At 44.5% G+C, this 27,684-nt stretch overlaps 1 protein-coding gene across 1 annotated transcript in view; it reads right to left on the reverse strand.

Moving 5' to 3' along the window:
• Positions 1-27,684, reverse strand: part of phf21ab (PHD finger protein 21Ab) — a 46,483-nt gene that overhangs the window by 11,314 nt on the left and 7,485 nt on the right. Inside the window, exons 4-11 of the mRNA XM_083663313.1 lie at positions 26,989-27,054; positions 22,519-22,671; positions 18,905-19,165; positions 18,353-18,436; positions 12,792-13,127; positions 7,031-7,144; positions 6,877-6,928; positions 4,320-4,399 (exon numbers count right to left, since the gene is read on the reverse strand). Of these exons, the coding sequence (XP_083519439.1) occupies positions 4,320-4,399; positions 6,877-6,928; positions 7,031-7,144; positions 12,792-13,127; positions 18,353-18,436; positions 18,905-19,165; positions 22,519-22,671; positions 26,989-27,054 (1,146 nt within the window). The remainder of the gene's footprint in view (positions 1-4,319; positions 4,400-6,876; positions 6,929-7,030; positions 7,145-12,791; positions 13,128-18,352; positions 18,437-18,904; positions 19,166-22,518; positions 22,672-26,988; positions 27,055-27,684) is intronic.

A 27,684-nucleotide genomic window follows, 5' to 3' on the forward strand; every position in this document is an offset into this window, starting at 1 on the left:
AGCATACTAACTATGATACAAACTTGTCATCGAAGGAAAGGGAAGCAAAAGCACTGAAATTGTCTTCCAACTTAATTGCCAGGCAGAATATCTTTACAAAGCAGTCGACCATCCAAGAATCGGCAACGAAAGTTAGCTACATGCTATCACACAAGCTAGCAAAACACAGCAAGCCTTTCTCTGATGGTGACCTTCTGAAAGACTGTATGTTAGAGGCGGCTAGCATACTGTGCCCAGAAAACAAAGATAAGTTTGAAAACGTGAGTCTGTCTTGTCGCACAGTCACTCGGCGTGTGGAAGTAATTGACGAGGAGTTGTCTGCTGAATTGTTAAAAAAGGCAGCTGAATTCACATATTTTTCCATTGCGCTGGATGAGAGCAGGGATATTAAGGATACCGCCCAGCTACTTGTTTCATCAGATCAGGAGGATCAACCAGAGGTTTGAAATAGTGGAGGAATTTCTTTCAATGGACTTGATAATGGGAACAACAAGGGGATGGGACCTCTACGACAGAGTGTCAGGGTGTTTGGAGAGAGTGAACCTCCCGTGGACTAAACTGCTCAACGTGACCACTGATGGATCCCCGACCTCACAGGGAAGAACGTGGGACTGCTGCGGAGGATACAGGACCGGGTACGAGAGGACAATCCCAGCTCAGATTTGATCTTTCTACATTGCATAATTCACCAGGAATCCCTGTGTAAGTCTGTGTTGCATCTTGATCATGTTGCAACAACGGTGGTGAAACTCGTGAACTTCATCCGGGCCCGAGGGCTGAACCACCACCAGTTCATCCTGGAGGAAAGGGAGGCAGAACACACAGACGTGCTGTACCACTCAAACGTCCGCTGGCTGAGCCTGGGGAAGGTGTTTTGCCGCGTGTCGGATTTGAGAGGTGAGATTGGCACATTTCTGGTGACTGTCAGCAAAACGGATGAGTTTCCAGATTTGCAAGACCCGGATTGGGTGTGTGACTTTGCATTTGGGGTGGATGTAATGGAGCACATGAACGACCTAAATCTGAAATTGCAGGGGAAGAATGCGTTTGTGCTCGAGCTGTACTCACACGCTGTACACGAGTGTTCAAAGTCAAGCTCACCCTGTTCTCCTAGCAAATGACAAAAAAGTGCTCCACACACTTCCCAACGCTGGCTACCATGGATGCGCCAACCTGCCACGCCCACGCTGACAGATACGGCACTACTCTGACAGATCTCCACACCGAGTTCAACCGGCGTTTCCCCTTTCAGTGGACAGTGACAAAGCGCCCCCGGGCGTGCAACTAGAACTGATTGACATCCAGTGCGACCCTGCTCTCAAGCAGAAGTTCACTTCATCCACACTGGACAGCTTCTACGACTCACTGAAGGAAACACAGTTCCCAAACATGCGTAGGCACGCACAGAGGATGCTTGTTTTGTTTGGCTCCACTTATGTGTGTGAACAAACATTTTCTGTGATGAACTACAACAAGTCACGTTACAGATCCAGGCTGACAGATAAACACCTGTCTTCAGTGCTGCGGATTTCAACATCAGACATGATGCCAGACTTTGATGCTCTTGCAAAGAGAGGTGACCGTGTGAATTGTTCCCATTAGGCTGAATGACATGGGTAGGCAATGCCTTTCATAACACAGTGTCATTCAGTGTACTGGTTTGAGTGAGCTACACAAGTACAACAGTCTCACAGTTACAGTGCACAAGTAAAAACATAACAGAAAGTGATTTGTGGAAAATATAATTGATTCATGCAGTTGACCTGTTCCTAAGTGTGAACAGGGATACAAACTAGTCACCTTTAGGTGATAGCCACCTTTTTAATGCCAAAACACTTAAGATTGTAGTGGTTTTCTGTTTGCCATAGTTTTTGTGTGTGTCACCTTTTTCCCTCCATGAGTTGTGTATGCAAATACGTTTTTTCCTTATTTTGGCATTAAAAAGATGACTGTCACCTAAAGGTGGCTAGTTTGCTTCCCTGGTGAATAATTTCTTCATTCATTGATGCAGGCATGTACTCTAATGCTAAATATTACATCTTGATTACATTTTGATAGTAAACCAATCTGCCTTGAATCCATATTTATTACATAATGCTATGTGTTTCATCAGTGACATGTGGTGCATATCAGACAATTGGCAAAATGTAGGTGTAATTTAAAAGTTGATACTGCATTTAAGATGGTTTTATGCAAGCAAATATCTTCATACATACAGTTGTGAGGAAAAAAGTCTCAACATTTTCTAACAGAGGTTTATTGTTTTTTGAAACAAGGACTCAGGCCTTCTGTGCAGGCAAATAGCCTAGCAATCTGTAATGTCTACCAAATCCATGTATTAACATAAATAGGTGCTGTGTTTCATGTTTCAATTCAATTTTCCAGTGTGTGGCCCTTCGCTTACTTCATCTAAGTCAGTATGGCCCTCGGGGAAAAACAGTTGCCCACCCCTGCTCTAGACCGACCAATCAGAAGCAGTTAAAGACGAGCAATACTAGCAAGTTAGTTTGTCACACCACGTGTCGAGCTGTTTGACAGTGTTACCAAATATAAAGTGACAGGTCAATATTCTTAACGTATGCCCATTATAACTCTGGGGATTTAACCCGGGGCTAAAATTAATTGCGTCGGGAGATAATTTACAGGACAGTGTCGTGCAGATTTTAATTTGCACGTTTTTGATGAATAATAGTTGCCAGCTGGTTTATAGTTATGTTTAATAAGCATATTTATTTGATTTGTGTGTGTGTCTCTAAGTCAAGTCAAGTCAAGTCAGCTTTATTTATATAGCACATTTCCATACAGCGGCAGCTGGAACCAAAGTGCTTCACAGGTATAGGCAGGTACAAATAAACAGATGAGTGCAAAGTACTAAATAAAATATAACACAATACAAGAAATAATGGCAATTTAAAAATGGGGGAGAAGGACTAGAGGCAATAAGACAATAAGACAATAGAACAATAAAACAATAAAAGCAATAAACGGTAAAGCCAGGGACCTATTGAGGGCTAAGTGGGGGGGAAGGCCAGGGAGAACAGGTGGGTTTTTAGTTGAGATTTAAAAACCTCGAGTGTCTGGGCGGCTCTTACATGGAGGGGGAGGCTGTTCCAGAGCTTGGGAGCAGCAGCCGAGAAGGCTCTGTCCCCCCTAGTTTTCAGCCTGGTTCTGGGCACTACCAGCAGGGACTGGTCTGCTGATCTAAGGGATCTGGAAGGGGTGTGGCGGTGCAGCAGCTCAGAGATGTAAGGAGGGGCCGTTCCGTTTAGTGCTTTAAAAACGGTGAGAGCTAATTTAAAATCAATGCGGAAGCGCACAGGCAGCCAGTGTAATGAGGACAGAACCGGGCTGATGTGCTCACGTTTTTTGGTGCCCGTGAGGAGGCGCGCAGCCGCGTTTTGGACCATCTGGAGGCGGCGGAGCAGGGACTGGTCGATCCCCGCATAAAGTGCGTTGCAGTAGTCTAAGCGGGTGGTAATAAAAGCATGTATCACCGTCTCCAGGTTTTTCTGGGAGAGATAGTCCTTCGTCTTTGCCAGGAGCCTAAGATGATAAAAACTGCTTTTTACCACAGCGCTGACTTGCTTTTCGAATTTAAAAACACTGTCAAAAATGACTCCAAGGTTTTTTACTGAGGTCGAGAGGTTTGAGCCCAAGGGGCCGAGAGCTTCGACGAGGGGGGCTGGGGGGACCTTGTTAAAGACAATGACCTCAGTTTTCTTTTCGTTTAGGGTCAGGAAATTTTTGGACATCCAGCCCTTTATGTCGGCCAGACAGTCTAGCAGGGGCTGGATTTGAGTTACCCCTTTTAGGGGAAGGTAGACCTGGACGTCGTCGGCGTAACAATGGAAGGAGATGTTATGTTTTGCCATGATCTGACCCAGGGGTAACATGTAGAGCAAAAAGAGGGCGGGGCCCATAATTGATCCTTGGGGGACACCACAGGTGAGTCTCTAAGTGATTTCTAACTAATTTGATGCATGTTCCCCGTCCCACACATATACAATTATTTTTCATATTTATATATCTCAATGGTCCCACACACTGCTCTCTGTCAGCTCACAGTAACAACACTCTAAAGGTGCGTTCACACCGAGATATTTATTTTTCGCTCTGTCGCTCATGCCCTACTTCAACATGCACTACTTCAACATGTGTATTGGTAAATTTAATTTAATTTAATTTAATTTAATTTAATTTAATTTAATTTAATTTAATTTAATTTAATTTAATTTAATTTAATTTAACCTGTGTACCTCAGGTTCAAACACAGCACCGCTGTACACCGGGTGTGTGTGTGTGTGTGTGTGTGTGTGTACCTCAGGTTCAAACACAGCACCGCTGTACACCGGGTTGGCCGTTGTTCTCCGCTTCCGCTCCTGCCGCTTGCTCTGGATTTCTGCAATAAAGATAACCGAGGCTTTTAATGCAGAAAACACAGGACATAAGGGGAGGAGCCTACACATGACTGACAGCTGCTTGAGGACTTAGGCTGGACATAGTACTTGCTTTTAACTACTCTAGGGTTCCTCCTTCCTACACATTCTCAATCAAGAAATTCCATACTTGATTAGTTTTGAAGATTTAGTCTGGTGTTGAATATGATTTATGCAGATAGACATCTTGCCTCTGCTAACTATCTCATATCACTGTATAGATACAGATAGATCTTCACATATTACTTCCATTTTAAAATTTAAAAAAATCCCAGGAGCCTATGAGGGGTGCAACCAACGGATCACAAAACTCCATTGTATCATGGTTTTGAGTCACGGTTTGGATCATTTTTCGAATCAGAAAATAATAATAAGACCCTATAAAATAAAAGTGCTACCTACTTTGACTCTTTTCCCCCATAATCTTTATTGGAAAAATCAAAATAAAATAGGCTATGCAAACAGTGCAGACATGTGCTCAGCACAATGGCTCAGCTGAAGTGGTATCCAAACAAACAAACTATATATATATATATATATATATATATATATATATATATATATATATATATATATATATATATATATATATATATATATATACTTACTTATATATACTGTATGGGAGTAAGTGGGTTCTGTTTGTTTGTTTGTTTCTCTGCCATTTCTGTCCCACTCCGTCCCACATTGTGAGATTTGTGATGATTTTGGTCAGTAATGATGTCACTGATGATGTCACTAAAGCCCCTTCTAAACATGCAGTGAAATCCCGATCATTACCATCTGCTAGCCGGTCGGCCTGCATGTTTAGAAACAATTATCCGCCTTATGCGCACTCAGTGTGGATCATGACCATCTGAGCCCCTAGTACAGGATCCACATTGTTGGCAAAACGGCTGTTGTTTAACACCGGCAGCTCATGTTCCGGACCATTAATGTCCCAGTGCTATTTCATCATTTCATGAATGGACGTAGTTACGTGGCTGGATTATTTGGAAGAGAGCCAATTGGTGAGTAAACAAGTAAAAGTTGAATAATTTTTCCCCTCATCTGCCAGTTTGAAAATGCAACAAGGAGATGATAGCCTACTACTTCATTAGGCTATTAGGTGACAAGTGCCCGCTATTAACATTCACGTAGCCTATTAATTAATCGTTCGCGCAATCGCTTATATCAATGACTTAAACTCACGGTTTCCTCAAGTGCTGCAAACGGCTTGTATGTAAAACTGAATTTCACATTGATGGTTAAACTTTGCAATTAATCCACAGTTCGTATGCGTGCCGAACCGTTGGGGCTGACCCGTACGGATCATGGCTGAACTGTGATCCGTTGCAGCACTAGACACAATGTTCTTGACTGGATGTGATTTTGCTGCAGGGTATTTGATATAATGCATGCTGACAGTGGCTGGGTATAAGAGCATCCCTCGACATATTATCCATACAAAAACCTTTAGATCCAAAGCACTTTATTTTAGGATTATACCCATTTAATTTTAACATCAAAAGGAGACAGAAAAGGTTTTTAGACATAGGTTTACTTTTGGCCAAAAGAGTTATTGCCGTAACATGGAAACAGGTTGGTAGGCCGGGTATTGGTAGATGGATGTCTGAATTAACTACAACTCTGCCCTTAGAAAAAATCACATGGGCCATCAGGGGTAAACAGGAACTATTTGACAGCATTTGGGGCCCATTCATTTGTTATTTAGAGAGCACAGATGTGGCCGACATGATGGAAGCGACTGGAAATGTCTGATTGAACGACTGTTTTTGTTTTTGTCTTCTTCTGCATTTCTTTATACTTTTTTCTCTCTACATTCCAATCTATAAACATGTACATGAGTAAAGATATAACTGAACAACATTTAAGTTAAATTAGTCCAATGCCCAGTGGAAACAAGGCCTGTATGTTGGTGTGTTTTTTTGTTATGTCTCTGTCTGTTTTTTGTTTTTGTTTTTCTGTTGTGCTATTGTGAGGAGGGGAGGGAGGTGGTATATGTATGGGATGTTTGTATTGTATTTTCTATTGTTGTTTAAATGTGTTAATTGAAAATAATAAATACACTGTTGGGAAAAAAAAGAGCATCCCTCTATCTGAACATTATTCTTCACATCAACAAAAACTGTGGACGAAAACATAAAAACTATAATTATTGAACCACATTTTCCATACTTTTCCAGACATTTTTTTTTAATTTTCCATACTATACTATTCCATACTAAGACCTGGGAATGATCAAATTAATTTTTAATCCTTTTCCAGACTTTCCAGACCTGCATACTCGTACCCTGCGTCCGTTTGGAGCAATCATTTCTGAGGATGTGCACAACCAACACTCCAAACGGACGCAAGAGCACAGGAACACATAGTTAAAAAGCAAGTATATCTCCAGCCATAAGGGGAGGAGCCTCTTGCCATCTAACCAATCACTTACCCTCCAAATGGTCATGTGTTACAAGTCCCAGGGACACCATGAAGGCCAGTTTCTAGAATGAAAAACATAATGATTTTATTGTGTTGTATTAAACACCACAAACACACCAAATCCCGGCATCTGTCAATCACCATAAACTTGATCTGTCAATCACCTGTGGGTTCTCCTCTTTCTTGGGTCTCGGAAGCAGAGACAGCGGAGGAGTGGAGGAGGAGGATGGCAGGCTGACAACGACCTTCTTCTCTGCTGCCCCACCTCCTTTAGCAGTCAGCTGAGAGGAGACCTTCTGCTCTGCTGCCCCACCTCCTTTAGCAGTCAGCTGAGAGGAGAACTTCTGCTCTGCTGCCCCACCTCCTTTAACAGTCAGCTGAGAGGAGAGGAGAGCAGAGCGAAGAGGAGAAGAGGAGAGGGGAGCAGAGACGACAAGAGCTGTGATTATGGAGGAACTTATTATTTTTTAATTATGAATTATGGGGCAGCTGTAGCTCAGGAGGTAGAGCGGGTCGTCCACTAATCGCTTTGGATAAAAGAGGTCGGTGGTTCGATTCCCGCCTCCTCCAGTCTGCATGTCAAGGTGTCCTTGGGCAAGACACTGAACCCCAAATTGCCCCTGATGGTGTGCCAGCACCCTGCGTGGTAGACTGCCGCCATCGGTGTGTGAATGTTAGCTCAGTGGTATGAATGGGTGAATGTACCTACTGATTGAAAAGCGCTTTGGATAAAAGCGCTATATAAATGCAGGCCATTTACCATAACTTGTACATATGTTTAGAAGATTCAAACCGTGCTGAAAGGAGGCTGTCTAACTCTAACATTGACCTCTCAGCACTGTGTGGTGTGTAGTACCAACTCATTTCAACTAGGGATGGGCATTTTAAGTGATTTCAATGTTAGAGTACTCTCATTTACCAACCAACAAGTACTTGAGTACTCGTTTATTAACGTAATTAATAATGATAGTGTCCTTTTTTACATAATAAGGGTGGTCCGTGTCTGAGGGGATACAAGCGGAACCAAAGTTTGCCTACGTGAAGCTATCGTAGGCTATATGCCTGTAAGAATATCTATTACTATGGTCATGATGCTGTTCACACATAGGCCTGCATTATGGAGAAGCGTGCATTGTTAAAGTGTGAGTACTAGAATGGTAGAACCGTTACTCAAATAGTTAACGTCATGAACGAGTACCCCTGTCCATCCCTAATTTCAACAACAATCTCCAATATGCATTTATTTGATATTAGTCAAACTTCCGTTTGTTGAACCCTGATCGTTTCTTGTTAAATATCAAGCATTTCAAGCCCTGGGAGAGAGGATTTGCCTTAAAGTCGAACTGAACCCGTTCGGAGCCCAAGTGGCAGGTGGGTCTGGGGACTGTATTGGGCTTTGGCCAATCCTGGCGTGTTCCACCCCCAAATCGAGTGGGATTCAGCGTGTTGTGGCGCTCTCCTCGGGAAGAGCCTGGTGACGCGAGGTTTAGTGGCTGAGTGGAGCTCAGCGAGCCGCAGGCAGCCAGTTGTAGATTACTGTGAAAAATTAACTTTTGATGTGACAAAGTGTGAAAAACGAAAGAAATTAGATTTTTGTGATTTCTTTGGCATACATTATTAAATAGGTGCACTGCATACCCAGGTAACTAAAAGAAAAGAAAAGTCATTTTTGGATTCAGCTCGACTTTAAAGTCGAGCTGAAACGCCATTTGCACAGTATGTGACTTCCTTATCGTGCCGCATTCCGACTGAAACTAGAGACTAGAGGCGGGACATAGCGTGTGAAGGAGTTTGATTTGACCGTTGAAAAGTGGTCGTGTCTGAGATGAGGGAGTGACCAATCCGAGGCGAGTCAAGTGTCTGCCGTCTGGACCCATGTAGTCTCGCAGTCCCAGCCGTAGATGATATCTACGTCTGGAGCACAACTCTCAAAAGTGGTTAACACCCGCCCCCAAAGACAAAAAAAAAAGATCTGTGACAGACATATGAATTGACCAACCAGGGACCTCGTGGGCGGTGCATTCCGAATGTGTTTCAGCTAAATTGACTGCGGCACAACTGCAACAAACACGTCCTTGAGAGCATCTACGCCGCGGACGTGGCACACTTTCTGTAACGCAGCAATTCAATGATCTTGCCCACTCATTCTTGCTGCAAGCCAGCCTATTGCTACTATCTGGTACTTTAACCTGACAGGGGAAGCTTCACCGGTAGGACATAGCATGTGGGAGGAGCACGCTATTCCAACGAGTTCCCCTCCCTCCGAACAGGCGCCCCGAACAACCAGAGGAGGCACCACCAGGATATTGCATGTTTTTGTGAGAGGAAGGAAACCCCCAGGGAGGCACGGGGAGAACATGCAAACTCCACACAGAAAGGCCCTTTTTGACGACCCCACCCGGGCGGTAGGCACTCGAGGACATGCGGACTAGAGCAGGGCTACCCGCTCGGACAGAAACATTGAAGTCGCGTTCGGGCTCGGGCCGGGCTCGGTCACGTAAATAGGTCACTTGTTTTTGCCTTCACTAGGTATAGTCACTAGGTATAGTCATTAGGTATAGTCACTAGGTATAGTCACTAGGTATAGTCACTAGGTATAGTCACTAGGTATAGTCATTAGGTGTAGTCACTAGGTATAGTCACTAGGTATAGTCATTAGGTATAGTCACTAGGTATAGTCACTAGGTATAGTCACTAGGTATAGTCATTAGGTATAGTCACTAGGTATAGTCACTAGGTATAGTCACTAGGTATAGTCACTAGGTATAGTCATTAGGTATAGTCATTAGGTATAGTCACTAGGTATGGTCACTAGGTATAGTCATTAGGTATAGTCACTAGGTATAGTCATTAGGTATAGTCCTTAGGTATAGTCACTAGGTATAGTCATTAGGTATGGTCACTAGGTATAGTCATTAGGTATAGTCACTAGGTATAGTCACTAGGTATAGTCATTAGGTATAGTCATTAGGTATAGTCACTAGGTATAGTCACTAGGTATAGTCATTAGGTATAGTCACTAGGTATAGTCACTAGGTATAGTCATTAGGTATAGTCACTAGGTATAGTCACTAGGCATAGTCATTAGGTATAGTCACTAGGTATAGTCATTAGGTATAGTCACTAGGTATAGTCACTAGGTATAGTCATTAGGTATAGTCACTAGGTATAGTCACTAGGTATAGTCATTAGGTATAGTCACTAGGTATAGTCACTAGGTATAGTCATTAGGTATAGTCACTAGGTATAGTCACTAGGTATAGTCATTAGGTATAGTCACTAGGTATAGTCACTAGGTATAGTCACTAGGTATAGTCATTAGGTATAGTCACTAGGTATAGTCACTAGGTATAGTCACTAGGTATAGTCACTAGGTATAGTCATTAGGTGTAGTCACTAGGTATAGTCACTAGGTATAGTCATTAGGTATAGTCACTAGGTATAGTCACTAGGTATAGTCACTAGGTATAGCGATGTCCAATACTGGGAAGCAGGATGACCCTCGCGTCCAAAAATGCTTGAGTTGAAGGTGGTGTGCTGTGCGAAGCTTTGCAGAAATTTGTTGGCTGGCTTTGAGCAAAGCCAGCGTTTCAATCCAGCAACACGTCACCTGTTGGCTGACACACGGAGCAGGTTCATTTGTATAAACTGAAACTGCATGATGTTTGCTCACTCGCTCATTCACATCGGCGGCTGCTGGGGAAATTTAAAATCTCCTCAGCGCTGCAAAAGTGCTTCTAAACTGCCACGATCGAGTTGGTGCTGTCGGGATGTATCACCACCTGGTTCTGAAACTGCTCCTCCCAGGACAAGAAGGCACTGCACAGGGTGGTGAGGTGTGCAGAGCGCATCACCGGGTCTGCTCTACACCAGAAGGTGTAGCTCCAGAGCCAAGAGGATCATCAAGGACACTCAGCATCCTCATCATGTCCTATTTCAGTGGCTTCCATCTGGTAGACGTCTCCGCTGCCTCAAAACAAAGACTGAGCAGCTGAGGAAGAGCTTCTTCCCACAAGCTATACGATGATGAACTCTAAATAGTCAGCCTGTCTCTGCACTTTAACAGACCTTTTTGCACTAAAGACCTTGCACTTTATGGACTTTTTTTTTTCTTTCTTTCTCTGACATGCACAGTTTGCACATCCACCAGAATGCTCCCCTATTGTTTTTTATTGTGCTTTTATTGTGTTTTAACTTTTACCATGCTTCTTCTTGTTTTTTGTCTTCTATCAGCAAAGTTATGGGCCGGGGCTTTTAACTTTCATTGTAGCTTTGCTGCATATGACCAGAAAGTTTCCTTGATCCTTGACATCAACTATTTATATAATAATCATCATGCTGCCTGTCTCTCTCTGGCTCCAGCTCCTCCTCCCACTCGCTTAGCTCAGCTACATCACAGCACAGGACCAACCCACCCATAAGACTATATGATTGACATGTGATTGTCAGGGACCCCCTTGTTTACTTATATTTCAATTTACGTCTTTGCATCAGAGGATCAAACAGGAAGTGGGAGTGGCTTAGAGCTGATATCCGTGGCATTTCAGGTGCGCAGACCCCCCTATCTGCCAGTGATTGAAGCTGAGCCATGGATTCTCTGGAGCCCGGTTCCCTAGTAGTTTTCCCTCCGTTCTCACGTGCGGGTGTTAGTGTGTGTGTGTGACTTTTGTTTTAAGAAGCGTCTTATGAGCTGAGGCTGTTTGGATCTGGCCTCCACACCACAGACTGAGGGGCCGTCTATAGCTGTCAAACGCCCCGGCCTGATAGCAGGTGAGCTGCTCCCATTCAGTTTGGGACTTCTTGTTTGATGCTTCTGTGCAAAGACGTTCTGTGTTGTTGTGGCAGGGTTGGATTGACTAGACACGAGCTTGATCCTATTTTGAGAGCCAGACTCTGTCACAGTAGCTTGTCTCAGACCCGGGTCGTAGGAGGGTCGCGGGAGCGCGCACAGGCACAGCTCACCAAATTGTGTTCATACATACACCGTCACTCGGGTCCCCTCTAGATAACAGGGCATGTCTGAAAGGGGCTATACAGTCATTATTTTGCAGTGGAACAAACTATTAGGCTTCGGTTCTTCGGTGCACAAATGGTGATGCCCAAGGGCACCTCAGTGGTGGTAGAGGGAGGGGAAAGCACAGCATTTTCACTTTCCCCACCCAGATTTATCTGGCAGTCCCGGGGATTGAACCTTCCAGTCACAAGCTGGCTTCTCTAACCTTTAGGCACCACTGCTTCTCTAACCTTTAGGCACCCCTGCTTCTCTAACCTTTAGGCACCCCTGCTTCTCTAACCTTTAGGCACCACTGCTTCTCTAACCTTTAGGCACCCCTGCTTCTCTAACCTTTAGGCACCCCTGCTTCTCTAACCTTTAGGCACCACTGCTTCTCTAACCTTTAGGCACCACTGCTTCTCTAACCTTTAGGCACCACTGCTCAGGTGAGAGTTTGAGCCACGCCCCTTTGACCTCTTTATTTATTAATTTTTTCTGATTTTTCTCTGATTTTCTTCCCACAATTGTACTTGGCCAATTCCCCCTACTTGCTCCGCCCCCTCTGCCGATGTGGGGAGAGCTGTAGACTAGCACGTGCCTCCTCTGATACATGTGTAGTCGCCAGCTGCTTCTTTTTGTTTCACCAGCAGGATGTAGCGTGTGGGAGGATCACGCTATTCCCCCCAGTTCCCCTCCCCCGAACAGGCGCCCCAATCGAACAGAGGCGGGGCTAGTGCAGCGACTAGGAGTCATACCCCACCAGCTTCCGTCCCGCAGACACGGACAATTGTGTCTGTAGGAACGTCTGACAAAGCCGGAAGTACCGCTACCGGGAATTGAACCAGCATCTCCGTGGTGGTAGGCGAGTGCTTTTGCCTCTCTAGACTACCCAGACGCCTCTCCATTAACCACTCCTCAGTCTGCACACTCACCTTGGGCTCAGAGGTCAGGCTGCTGATCTGGATTGGTTGGGTGGAGATGAGGGCGGGGCTAGGGGTGGGTGCGTGTGCCGGGCTGGCCAGGCGGGTGGGGACAGCAGGGACGGGCGTGGTGATGACGATGCCTGTCAGGGGGGTGGAGCCTGGCTTTCCGCAGGGCTGTCCATTCACGATGCGGACCTGGTGGATGGGAGCCGCCGAGGGCAACGAGGACGACAGCTTGGTAGCCAGCATCACGGGCCTCTGGAGCAGCTGGGGGGCCGCCATCATGGGAGGGGGCGGGGCCGGGGCGATGGGGATGTTGGTGGGTGCGGCAGGTTTGGGCCTCACCTGATGACAACAGACAGACCCTCAGAGAAAAGCACCAAAAGCAGCAGATTCTTCAGACTGGAGACACTGTTAGGTAATGCCAGTGTCAAGCTCTGCCTGAGTCTGATACTGCTACTACTACTCAAGGCTAGTAGAAGGCTGAAGACTTTCTGTTTGCCACTGTCTTTTAGTAAATCAAATAATTATTCATTTCATACACTGCACTAACTTTTATTCTTGTATTTTATACCTGTCTTTATTTTAGCCTTATTTCTGTTTGAAATATTTTTGATGGTACACTGACTTCTATAGGGAGAATGGCGCCTCTATCATGCCCACTCTGGGCCCTGGAACGTCTGTTTCCTGCAAACTACGGTAACTTTGAGGATCCACCTCAAGCATGTCAAGTTCCCTGGAACATGTAACTCCATTTCCTGCCACAGCTCCTTCAGATTAAAAGTAATAATGTAATAGTATAATGCCTCTGTATTCTGTGTTTCCTTTAGGGGGTAAAAATTAGTGATACACCGATATATCGGCAGTATATCTGTATCGGCTCATGTTGGCTTTGTTGACTGACTGCAACCGGCCTTTCGGCAAAAAAGGTGGAGTTCACCAATTGTCGTAGCCGATCAGTTGGGTCACATCATTTTTGCCTGGCTACCGTACTCACGCAAAAATGATTTGACCAAAATGTGGGCCCAAGTGAGCAGAAACTTTTGTACACTGCAACCTATGGCCAATTATGAAGTCCAAAGCCGCAAAACTGCAAAAACTGTAAAACTACTCCTCCCACATTTTTTCTTCAAACTACACCAAACTTCAACATCTGCATCCTTAGACTGTCCTACACAAAATCTTCAGACAGATTTTTGTTTGATCTAAAATTTACCACACACACACACATCACAGTGCATCAAAATGCTTTACTCTAAACTGTACTGTAAACAACTACTGCAAATTCTCGCTAAATAAAGCTAGAAACTTCACAATTCTTTTACAAAGTTTTGCTGTCACAGTAGTTGAAGTGTGTAAAATCTCAGAATTGTATCTCAAAAACTGATTTTTTTTGCAATATTTTGAATTCTGCCCATGTATAGCCTAAAGAGCATCCCCATCCTGGGGAACGGTCCTCGTGGGAAAACACACACTTATGATGATGTCATAAGTGATGTCATCAGTGATGTCACTTGAGCAATTGTGCATTGTGACATCACTGATGATGTCACCAGTGCCCAGAGATGTGGACTTGGACTGGAGACTTGGACGTGAGTCACACTTAAGTCACTCACATAGTGACTTGAGACTTGTCCTCAAAGACTTGAGACTTGAGATTTGGGACTTGTGAACAAGCTTTATTTTTGTGTGTATTAACATTAAGGAAAAGTCTATTAATAATAATGTCAACTAATCAATGCTGATGCTGTATGCTAATAGATGTGGACAATACAGTAGCCTACATGCTTTGAATCCCTTAGTTTGAGCTATGCAGTATTCTAAGCAGACTGGATGGCATGCAGCAGATGATAGAACGCTCATCCATAAGAGACTTGAGACTTGACTTGGACTTGTGACCAAAGACTTGAGACTTGACTTGGACTATAGCTAATGTAGGAAATACACTAGCAGACTTTGAAATCTTAACTGTGATTATGAAAAGACTGGGAGTTTACACTACAGGTTCATTAAGACTTTTTATCACGACTGAAAAACTCACTGAAATACATACACGACTGGAATCACAGATCAAAATACACTACCCAACTGTGCGCCCAGCAAACTCACACTTGACGATTAGAAATCTGTACCCATAATACACTAACAGATTTTGCTACTAATTGGCACAACAACTGCAGACTACACATAGGCGGATTATGACACGACGGTCCCCTGGGCCTGGATGCATAAAGGGCCCCCCCTCACAGCGCACATACGCACGATTAAGGCCAGAAGTTAGATATACTGTACATTCACCTGCATCTCAACAGGATTTAGAGCACAGCCACCTGAACACAACGCCAACAGCACAATAACAAGAAATCAATTCACCTCTATCTTAATACAGGCTCCAAAATTAACTTTTTTGTCAACCAATTAAAGGGTCAATGTTCAAATTCTACTAGCCACTCAATAGATTACCATTGTTTTTTGTTTTTTGCTGGTGAGTGAAGCAAATCTACCAGCCACTTGTATATTTTACCAGCATTTTGGAGCCTGTCTCAATAACACAAGAGTTACAGCACAGGTACACTCAATAAATTAACACCAAAAGCAAAATAACCCTTTAATTGTCCATAAACGTATGAAACATTTTGTCAAAAATAAAGTGTTGGGGCCCTAAAGGATGATTTCGTCCCAGGCCCGGGCAAGATACGGGGTAGCCCTGCAAAGGGGCTCTGGGTTATGGGCCCCCTGGGCTCCTGGGCTCCTGGGCTCCTGGGCTCCTGGGCTCCTGGGCTCCTGGGCTCCTGGGCTCCTGGGCCCGGTAGGCCCGTTCAGTAATACATCCCTGAGACTACAGTCAACAAAGACAGACTGAGCCCAATTGGAAATCCTATGTAAAATCAGAGGGAAACTCTTGTAGTGTATTTTAGGTATAAAAGACTTGAGACTTGACTTGGACTCTAGCTCAAAGACTTGAGACTTGACTTGGACTTGTAAAAAATGACGTGAGCATCTCTGTCGGTGCCCGGCCACGACCCATTGCTGCACAGCAGCTATAATTGCAACTAATACTGCTGCTACGATTACTAATGATACTATTAAACCCCATTATGTCACTTTTTAAACCTTAATATAACAGCTTTTTCCTCAACCAATCATTTTGATTGTACAGTGACTTCTAATAGAGAGCCAAAATGAACGTCACTTCCTGTTCCTGCATCAGCACTGTACCAGAGATTTTCATCCGCCATTTATTGGTGCTTATAACAATTGTTTTACTTGTTCAAACCAAACGGTTCAGATATATTTAGAAACAGGAGAGACCACGTAACATTTCACTCAGACCAAGACGTTAAAAAAAGGATTTAAGAAAAAAATGTTTCTGTTTTTTTACGTTTTGGTCTGAGTGAAATGTTACGTGGTCTCTCCTGTTTCTACATCTGAACCGTTTGTTTTGAACAAGTAAAACTATTTTTATAAGCATTTTACGAAATGTCTGTGGGAAAATGAATGGCGGATGAAAATCTCTGGTACAGTGCTGAAGCAGGAAGTGACATTCACTTTGGCTCTCTATACGTAGAATGCTATAGGCTATCTATAAGGCTATCTAAAAGGCTATCTATAAGGCTATCTATAGGCTATCTATAAGGCTATCTATAAGGCTATCTATAAGGCTATCTATAAGGCTATCCATAAGGCTATCTATAAGGCTATCTATAGGCTATCTATAAGGCTATCTATAAGGCTATCTAAAAGGCTATCTATAAGGCTATCTATAGGCTATCTATAAGGCTATCTATAAGGCTATCTATAAGGCTATCTATAAGGCTATCCATAAGGCTATCTATAAGGCTTTGTCATTCCCACACTGCCCTTCGAAGGCCTGTTCCTGCACTCTGCATTTTGGTGGCTGCGTCCCAGAGCGGCTTGACAGTGTCAAGTTGCTTGGAACTTTTAACTCAATTTCCTGCACAGCTCCTTCAAATGAAAAGTTTTCCGCGGACAAATTAATGGGAGGCTTTTATTGTGAAGTACGTATAGGAGATGAAATGCGTTTCGCTTGCTAGCATGATTAGCTATTTCTCTCTCTAAAACAAGTCAAGACAACATCTGGGGATAGAGAGCCCCAGGAACGAGTCCGGAAAACATCGACGCTAACACTTCCGGGTTCTTCAGTTTTCGCCTATGGGATTTTTGAATGGGTTTTTGGCGCGATGCTTCAAATAAGGTCTGTGGTTAACGCAAGCTTAATCAAACGCGAACCAGTGGTCAGTAGGATAATCTTCACACATGAGGACCACTTTTATGAGTTTTTAAGCTTTTACGTGCCGTTAAAAGGGCGGCTAGCTAGCAAACGGCTAAATGAGACTACACTGTTGAGTCGACGGGGATATTATACGTCAATAACGTCATCACTTCAAAGGACGAACACGTAAATTCTCTTTCCCTCACCTGGTTCAGCCCGGGGTAATCAGTGCACAGCAGCGCACACATCAACAACAGTCCAGGTTGAGTGGTGACGTGACGTGGAAGCCTATGCGACACTGTGTGTAGTTCTGCATTAGCTTAGCACAAGCTTTTTACTTCTAGGGCTCGCATTTACGCTTCAAAACTCATGAAAGTGGTCCTCATGTGTGAAGATTATCCGGCTGAACACTGGTTCGCGTTTGATTAAGCTTGCGTGGCCCAGAGACCTTATTTGAAGCATCACGGCAAAAACCCATTCAAAAATTCCATAGGCAGAAACAGTGAAGAACCAGGAAGTCCGGGACTTCCGCGTTCCGACTACAAAAATACGTCATCCCTGGGGCTCTCTATTTGGAGCTATTTCCCCCCCAAACACCGCAGTAAGGTAAGCAAAGTAGAGAGTACTCTCTATAGGCAGAAACAGTCAAATAAGGCTGATATCTGAACGTAGTGTAGCATTTATTAATGTTAGCATCTGTAACTGGCCCCAAATAGAAAAATGACATACAGTAATTTTGCTTAAATACTGCTACGATCCCAGTACTACTAGCCAGGCAGGCAGAGCTCGCAGTGGCATTACTCCCCACAGGTTAACATCACTGACACTGTTCCAGTAAGGGTTAAAACACACCAACACTCCCCACAGGTTAACATCACTGACACTGTTCCAGTAAGGGTTAAAACACACCAACAGCCAGGAACACAAGACACCAAGAAGCTGCAGGGAAACCACACACACACACACACACACACACACACACACACACACACACACACACACACACACACACACACACACACACACACACACACACACACACACACACACACACACACAGGCAGGAGACCTTCAACAACAGAGCTGATTCACAGTTCAGTTGGAAATTTAAAAAAAATCACAACAAGAGGAGAAGAGATGAGTAGAGGCAGCACACAGCAAACAATGTTTTAGTGCCATGGAGCAAGGCATGTTTTAGTGCCATGGAGCAAGGCATGGGAGTTTGCTTTGGTGCACTGCTGCCCTCTGCTGCAGAAAGAGCAAGTCGCCTCATGTGGGCCACACACACTGATTGGTGGGGGATTAGGGTTTGGAGGCGGGTCTTACAGGGACGCACCTGTGGCTGAAAGGTGGGTCGAGGCGTCAGTCTAGGAGGAGGGACAAACTGAGGAACTTTGATTGGCTGGGCGGTGGTGGTGGCCTGCACCTGAGACAAAACCACAGCAGATTGTGGATCTGTACTGCTGTTAGATTACATCTGCACTGTGGAGGACTGTTACTGGTGTTGGTTTGACCTCTACTGGTCAGAGGAGACTGTTACTGGTGTTGGTTTGACCTCTACTGGTCAGAGGAGACTGTTACTGGTGTTGGTTTGACCTCTACTGGTCAGAGGAGACTGTTACTGGTGTTGGTTTGACCTCTACTGGTCAGAGGAGACTGTTACTGGTGTTGGTTTGACCTCTACTGGTCAGAGGAGACTGTTACTGGTGCTGTCAGTCTGGCTGCTAAAAGGCCACCACTCACACCACAGCCTGCTATTGCACTAAACTGACGGGTCTGCAGAAAGTTGTCAAAGTTATCATCTGAATTCAGTCAATGTGCTCGGCTCTATAGATGACATTTTGCAAAAAAGTAACTAGAACAAAGACGATAGCAGATGATTGGACACCGAAGGGACCTGGGGGGGTCTTACCACCATGGCGTTCTTGGACACCAGTCGCACAGGCTCTGAGCTCTGATTGGTCAGCTTGCTGGCCACCTGGAGGTTGATGGGGACGTTCTGCAAGTCGGGTTTGGTGATAGCTGTGGTTACCATAGCGACAGTGGGCGGGCGTTGTGGCAGGACGGCGGCGGGCAGGGCGGGCGTGGCGGCAGCTTTCAGCACCAGAGGTAGAGTCTTAGCGGTGAGGACTGGAGTGACTGTCAGGGTCTGCTGACACAGAGCACAGGGATGGCTTACACTTACACACATTTTTTTTATTTTACATTTTAACATTTTTCAGAATAACACACAAAGAAAGAAAATAAAAACAGGCTCAGACACAGAGGGGGGGGGGGGGAAGCAAAAAAATGCATATATATACTGTATATATATATATATATATATATATATACACATACATACATACATACATACACTAAGGACATTAAATGTTACAATGTAGTGCTCTAGCCACAAAAGGTGCTTATGTGCTTCCAAAATATGCTGTGCGTGGGATCCCGCTCAAGGGGACCTGTCGCCCATGACATCGTCAAGATAGGTCAGAAACGGGTCCCAGACGACTGAGAATTTTTTGAGTCTCTCCATCTGTATTACAGAGATAATGTCCGTTAACCACAACTGAAATGAAGGTGAAGAGGGAGACTTCCATTCCTTCAGAATGAGTCTTTTGGCGACAGTTGTCCCCTGTGTCAGAGACTGATGCACAGCTGCAGGGAACTTCAGAGAGGTCTCCGAGCAGCCAAAGCGAGTTCTGCCTCCGGCTGAAGGGTTATTTTGTAGGCCTTAGACCAGAGGTTCTCAAATGTTTTTCAGCCAAGGACTCCTTACAAGATAGAAAATATACCGGGGACCACCTCATTCTGATTTGTGATTTTGGGCTAAGCTTAATTGTTTCCACGGTAACGTGCTTGACTTTTAAATTGATAGGTTTGATAGATTAGAATGTAATCCATGAACCATTTTAGATTTAAAGCATAACATTTTCATTAAACTATGAAGCTTTTGCAAAAAATAATAATAATAATAATTTGTATTTTCCTGTAAACTTTTTGCGGACCCCCTGGCAAAGTGCCACAGACCCCCATTTGAGAACCACTGCCTTAGAGTACCAGTCAAATATCTTGGCCCAGAATCCCGCTAGTGAAAGACCGAACCAAAAGGCATGAGACAATGTGCCCTCTGACACCTATAAAAATATCTTATTAAGATATTATTATTATTAACATACAATTGCAACAAAATAAGTGTTATAGTTTTATGTCAGCGTAAATGTAACAGTTTGCCTTCAAATATTACATACCATGTAATATTCAAGCCGTTTGCAGCACTTGAGGAATCCGTGAGTTTGCTCGTTTAATTCGTTGATATAAGCGATTGCCCGAACGATTAATGAATAGGCTACGTGAACGTTAGCGTGTGTGCGTGCGGGGGTTGTTGGGACCTGTGCGTGTGCGGGAGTTCCCCATGTGCGTTTCCCCACTTCTCCAGATAGCACTACACCTCTGGCTGTGTGTATGTCACACCGTTATGCAGCGTAAAGGTGTGATGTCATTACATCAACACGTCGGAATATTGCCTTATCACGATTTTAATTTTTGATGATATGGATATGAATATGGACTCTCTCCCTGCAGCGGGAGAGTCTGGCTGGTAAAGGCTGTGTTTAACCTATCTTTACAGCCAGACTCTCTCCCTGCAGCGGGAGAGAGTCTGGCTGGTAAAGGCTGTGTTTAACCTACCTTTACAGCCATCCACCCAAAGTACCATGCAGGCTGGCTTCATTGCACAATCCACATCAATCGTTTTCAGCAGATGGCTGTAGGTCATACACTGACTATCGATTACCTCATACAACCCCATGTCAAAAAAGTCAAAACTCTCCCTTTAGGAAAGTGTTGAAAATGGGCTGGAGAAATGAAAACCAACGCTGGCTCCGTAGCTTCTGAGGCATTCCACATTCAGTTTCACATTCACAAAGATACAATTATTTCTCATAAATAATTATGAAAATGAAATGTACCAGAACACTTTGTTGGAATAGATGTTATAAGCTGTAACATATGACAAAGTTCAATGCCATAAAACATGACTAAAGACTCAATTTAGTCCGCCGGACCGATTGGGCTGCAAATTTGCATGGAGGTGGGTTATCATCCTGGGAAGGAGGACATGGGCATGTTGGAAAGTCCTGGAACCACCTGGAAAGTGCTTGAAACTACATTTAATGCCAAAACTTTCCAAACTATGCCATGATACTGCCCCTTTAAGAGGATCCTTCAACCAGAGAGCTGAACCACACCATATCTGCGGGAATTATTTTGGTGACTTTCAACCATTGCTTTCAACACAATACATTGTGGAAGGCGTTACAGTTAGGACGGCTACCAGTTGGATCACTACATGGTGTTAGCTAGCTGTTAGCTACATTAGCAAGCTGTTAGCTGTGGGCTACGTTCGTTATGTGCACAGCACGTCGCTTACATGCATGTCAAACACCACTGAATGGGAGGCAAAGCTGTGGCCATTTCTTCTGTATCGCCCAGAAACACTATAATGAAGGCGAGAGGCGAAGTTGTTCGCTTTTTTGCACAACAGCGCGCCAGTCATTATGCTGCAGTGGAACAAACTATTAGCCTTCTTCACTCCTGAAGTTCTTCCACACAAATGACAACATGTGACTATACCAGATACACAATGTTTTCACAACTATGTTATCCAGGTAGAAAACCCCACTGGAAAAACATAGTTATAGCCCTGCTGCTGTATATCACAACATTTTCACAACAACGTTTATACAGGTAGCATTACTGTAGGAAACCTGTTTATACAGGTAGCATTACTGTAGGAAACCTGTTTATACAGGTAGCATTACTGTAGGAAACCTGTTTATACAGGTAGCATTACTGTAGAAACCTGTTTATACAGGTAGCATTACTGTAGAAACCTGTTTATACAGGTAGCATTACTGTAGGAAACCTGTTTATACAGGTAGCATTACTGTAGGAAACCTGTTTATACAGGTAGCATTACTGTAGGAAACCTGACTGGAAAAATAGAATTATTATAGCCCTGCTGTATCTACACAATAAAGTTGAAGTTGGCTGAAATTAGCCTGACATTTTGCATGGCGGAGGTAATGATCTGGGGAAGCTAATGCCTCAGGTGGGATTGGGCTGAAAATGTGCATGGTGGTGGGTTATGATCCAGGGAAGGTTATTGCCAGTCCTGTAACCACCTGGAAGGTCCTGGAAAATCCTGGAAGCCACCTTACGCCCACACCCCAGGTTGGATTGGACTAAATATTTGCATGGCGGTGGTTTACGGCGTAGGGACGATCCAGGCAGGTTGTATAATCCTGGAAACCATCTGGACACCACCATAATTTCCGGCCAAGAAAAACACGCAGTTGTATTGCTATATATATATATATATATATATATATATATATATATATATATATATATATATATATATATATATAATATATTGAATCCCTATCCTGTTTAATTCAGTGTACTGTGCAATCTCCTCTGTGATCATGAGTCGTGTGTGTCTGTTACCTGCTGCAGTCCTGCGGGTATGGGCTGGCTCTGCAGCAGGTTGGTGGGCTTGGTGTCGCCTCCTACTGGAGGAGTCTGGACCTGCAGCTGCAGCTTGGCCTCTGGCTCCTGCTTCACCAACAGCTCCTTCCTCAGCTGCTCCACAACCTTTTTCTGAAGAGGAGAGGAGAGATGGGGAGGGGAGAGTAGAGGAGGAGAAGAGAAGAGAGGAAAGGACAGGAGGAGAGGAGAGAGGAGAGAGGAGAGACGGGGAGGGGAGAGGAGAGAAGAGGGAAGAGGAGAGGAAGAGGAGAGGAGGATAAGATGATATTCCTGTAACCCTAGAATGATCCCAGATGACAGAGAAGTGCTGGAAAGACATAACAGCCGGAAATAAATGGCAGGAATGTCTTTATTCAAAGCAGAACAATCAAACCAACCAGAGTGTCAAAATAGAAGTGAAGGTAAGGTAATTTGCCTTCAAAATGAATATTAGACACTTATAATACCAGAGCTTTTAGTAACCTTTCTGCCATAGCTACAGATTAAAATATACTTTTACATTACACAATAATAAACTCAGAGGTGCCTGGTTTAATGATTGAGTAAAGGTCTTTGCACACACAGTCCCTTTTTCTTTTTCATCTTTACGCACAGAAACCTTGCACACTGAGTCCGATGCGTTTTATTCATAAGTTTGTGGTTCTATTCACAATGCTCTTCTGTATCCACATTACAAGGTGACAGGTGACAGGCAGCAGTGACTGATCTGCAGCAGCGGTGATGTGGACTGGAGAAGATGGCAGCAGGTCAGCGAATAGCAACCTCATCGCACTGGACAGAGGCTGCGTACTCGCCTTCACCTCGCCAAGCCGACTGTGGTGCGCCGTGGCCAGGGTGCTGCAGCACCGTGCCCCGGGGAGAGGGAGTGGAGAGGGGCCAGTGAGTGGAGCGAGCACGCTCCTCTGGCTCTCTCCCCCAAACGCAGAGACACACGGGTCAAACAGCTCGCTAAAGGCTTTTTGACTTTGCAAAAAACGCAGAAAATCAAACCTGTTCCGAAAACTTTAATGACGGACGAAAGTTTTGGAGCCAGTGTGTAAACGTGAGTGATACAACATGGGGTCATATTTCTTTTCAAACGTCAACACATCAATCGTCAAGCCTTAAGAGACTAATACCCCGTTCAAGACAACTCGGACCACCGGAAAAATGGGTTCCGACCTGTAAAAAGTGAATTGAACGGTCGTCCAGGCCGGAATTACAGCTCGGAAAATTGGGTATCATTCAGAGCTCCGCTTTGTCCGAGTTGACGTCATATCCACACATCTCATCCAAAATGTTGCATTCCCGCCTCCACTTCCCAGAACCCTCCTTGGTTTTCCCCAGTGTTTTCCCTCCGACAGGGAAGTGCAGCGAGAACGCAAATATGCCAGTGCATGAAACCTCCGGCGGTCCGAGTTGTCATGAATGCGGTATATCAACCAGCAGCCTGTTGCACCAGCTGAACGTAAGTTCTCTCTTAAGTTAGGGTGTAAAGTCCACACTAACTGCTACGTTCAAACTAGTTAGTTTGACACTAAAGTTGTGTCTTTGTTTAGTTGCACCATGGAGACGTAAGGTACATCTTAACTAGTAGTCCTTAAACCTCACACTAGCCAAAATAGTGTCGCAGAAAATGATGTGTACAGTATCTGTGACCTATCAGTGAAAAGCACGGTGGAAACGGTGTTTATTTACCGTTGTTTAATTAAGTGGAATGAAAACAGTGCGGACACCACCGCAAATTAGTGCTTTCATATTTCATCAACACTAATCAAATGAGAGCATTATAGAGTAACATTTGTTTACATTACATTAAATTACGTCATTTGGCAGACGCAACTTACAATAACACGTTTAGGTTCATAATAGGCTACTGTTAACCTTTATCTGTGAGCTCTTCATCAGCATTGTAGGCTAATTTACCACCATCCTGCCTCGCTAAATTGTTGCTGTTATTTTAATTGGACGCAGCTTGTGGAAAACAAAAGTCATAAATATCAAAGGATGTAATAATTTATCACGGAGAACATAAAACACGGAGAACATAAAACAACGCTGCACCATGGTGCCAATATTGCCAGCTGTGCCAATTACCTACTTTACGGAGGACTTTACACCTAGTAAGACGTAGGTGTAAAAGTCCTAACCTATGCTTACGTTGTAACTATTTCACTTGGTGGGTGGCTCCAAAAACAACTGGCTAACGTTACGGCGCTAACTTGGAGCTAATGGTAAAGTGCAGGCAGGGTAACTCCCTCAATAAACCATAGTATCCGTTTCACCTTTGACTCAGAGGAAGAAGTTTTCACAGTGATTTGGACTCAGAGGAAGATGTTTTTACAGTGAAAATGTGACAGCAGGCTATTGGAAACTAATAGCCGTTCCTCCTTGGAGTGGAGCCGAGGATAGAGACGCTGTTGCTGGGGGGAGGGGGCGGGAGGGGCCGGGTGGTGGTTACCATGACGACTGAAACCTTTCGCGAAGTATAACTTACAACCATTGTGGGACCGTTTTATTTCTGTGACACATCAAAAATGTCGAGCATCCTACCATAAATCAACCTTAAGTGTTATTAACATAGCTTGGAACAACAATAATGCTAACTAGAATATCTAAATTTCCTAACGAAAATGTAATTGTGCTTGCTGTCCTCGCCACGCCCCGCCTACTTGCAACGCCCCTGCCCATGCAGCTCTAATTGGCAATGTGTAGCTAGGACGTCTCTAGGTGGTTAAAGGGTGTAGTAACTGGTTGCTAGGGTGTTTCCGGCTGGTCGCTAGGGCATTTGTAGATGGTTGCTATGGTGGACTAAGTAATTATGGGGGGCGGGGCTATGTGAGTAGAAGCAGGAGGAGCCAAGGAATCCAGGCGCAAAATAATTTTGATTGTAGACGCTACAGTTCCAAAGTTATGGACCAAAACGTAAAATTGGCTGTTATAGCGCCACCGTCAGGTCAATCGGTATAATTTTTTAGGTCAGAGTAGAAGAGTACTCTGCGTCTGGTCTGCGTGCAACCAGGCATGAAGTCAGTACAAGCTGTGACCGGTGCGCTTCTGATGTGAATGGCCAGGCTCCTGCTCGAGCTGAATTTACTCACGGCACCGCTTGCAAATCCAGTGCGTTTGCGCCGTAAGCCTTGGTTGGTTCATGCCGGGCACTATTCAGAAGCAGAGATGAAGCTGCGCTGAACAGAAGCTGAGTGTCACGCTAAACCGGTCACACAAGAAGCACTCTCTTTTGCCTTCCCCCCGCCCACAACTTGCATTGACTTCATGCCTGGCAGCTGGGGTTCAGCGCGCTGCATGCTTGGAAAATAGAACAGAAGCCTGAACCATCACTTCAGTGCAGCTTCAGCGTGTCTTCAGCGTGGCGTGGCGTGCAGCTGGTGTGAACGCTCTCGCAGGTTAACAAGGATGCCGAAATGAAACTGCGTGGCTTCAGCATGGCTTTAGCGTGGCTTTTGCGTATGGTGTGAACGAGGCCTAAGTGCATTTTTATTTATTTATTTATTTGTTTATTGAACAGGGACAAATGCATTGAACATGATTTCATATGACCTACAAAACAGATGCATACAGGTTTCTAGCCGAGGCTAATTTGCAACCCCTGTCCCTGGTTAGGCCTTTAAAACAAAAGTTCAAGAGAAAAGTTAAACCAGTACCAAAACGTTAAAAACGAACCATATAAAACAGAACAAAATAAAGACAAAACACAAAAAGCAAAAACACAAAACATCAGGCAGGATTGTCAGGATGCCAACACACACTCCTGGTTAGCTGGTTAGCTCAGTGCTTCTCAAGCCCTGCACTGAGAAGCTCTCTGCCTAGCTCCTCATGAACCCTGTTTCTGACAAGTCCCACTCTAAAGACCAGCTCCCTGTATCTGACAAGTCCCACTCTAAAGACCAGCTCCCTGTATCTGACAAGTCCCACTCTAAAGACCAGCTCCCTGTATCTGACAAGTCCCACTCTAAAGACCAGCTCCCTGTATCTGACAAGTCCCACTCTAAAGACCAGCTCCCTGTATCTGACAAGTCCCACTCTAAAGACCAGCTCCCCCTGTCTGACAAGTCCCACTCTAAAGACCAGCTCCCCCTGTCTGACAAGTCCCACTCTAAAGACCAGCTCCCTGTATCTGACAAGTCCCACTCTAAAGACCAGCTCCCTGTATCTGACAAGTCCCACTCTAAAGACCAGCTCCCTGTCTGACAAGTCCCACTCTAAAGACCAGCTCCCTGTATCTGACAAGTCCCACTCTAAAGACCAGCTCCCTGTATCTGACAAGTCCCACTCTAAAGACCAGCTCCCTGTATCTGACAAGCCGTGTGTGTGTGTGTGTGTGTGTGTGTGTGTGTGTGTGTGTGTGTGTGTGTGTGTGTGTGTGTGTGTGTGTGTGTGTGTGTGTGTGTGTGTGTGTGTGTGTGTGTGAGATGGATGGTGAAGTACCTGCTTCTCACTGAGTGCTGTGATCTTTGCTTGCAGTTCGTGGAGCTGCTTCTTCAGATCTGCGTTCTGAAAGTGAGATCATGTTAGTCGGATCCAAACCAAGTTAACAAAAGATTTTCAAAGCTGAGCCTAATTAATGGATCACTATTCGAGCTCAACAGTCACGTGACATCGTGATGTCACCTTGGGTTCTAGAAGAGAATTTCACCATTCATTTTTCTCCGTCACTTTTTGAAAAATCCTTATCTGAAGACAACCCAAGACAACCGGGGAGCTAGAGAATTTATATCGTAAGAGTGAAGAAACTACTCCCATAATCCAGTCCGGCATTTATGGGGCCAATCAGATTAGCGGATGATTGAGCAACAGACGATTTTAGCCAATGGGAGAGCACTCTGAGCAGCAGCGGTCTTGAGTGGCGCCATTACAGCTAATAGCTCCATTGCTAACATTATCGTAGATACTCATTTCCGTGCATTAATGTGAACAAACCAGGCAGCAGATTTTAAAAAGAGGGGCCCATGTTGAAAGCTGTAATAGTTGATGGAATAGGCTATGGAGTACCACAGGGATGATGTCTTTTTGTAGGCGGAAGGCGGAAGTCCCGGACTTCCTGGGTGGGGAAAAGTCAATGGGGTTTTAGAATGTGGATTTCACTTAAATGCATAAAATAAGTAACCTATAAAATAAGGTCTG

The sequence above is a fragment of the Poromitra crassiceps genome (genome assembly GCF_964638095.1).
Source record: "Poromitra crassiceps genome assembly, chromosome: 30".
Classification (NCBI taxonomy): Eukaryota; Metazoa; Chordata; class Actinopteri; order Beryciformes; family Melamphaidae; genus Poromitra; species Poromitra crassiceps.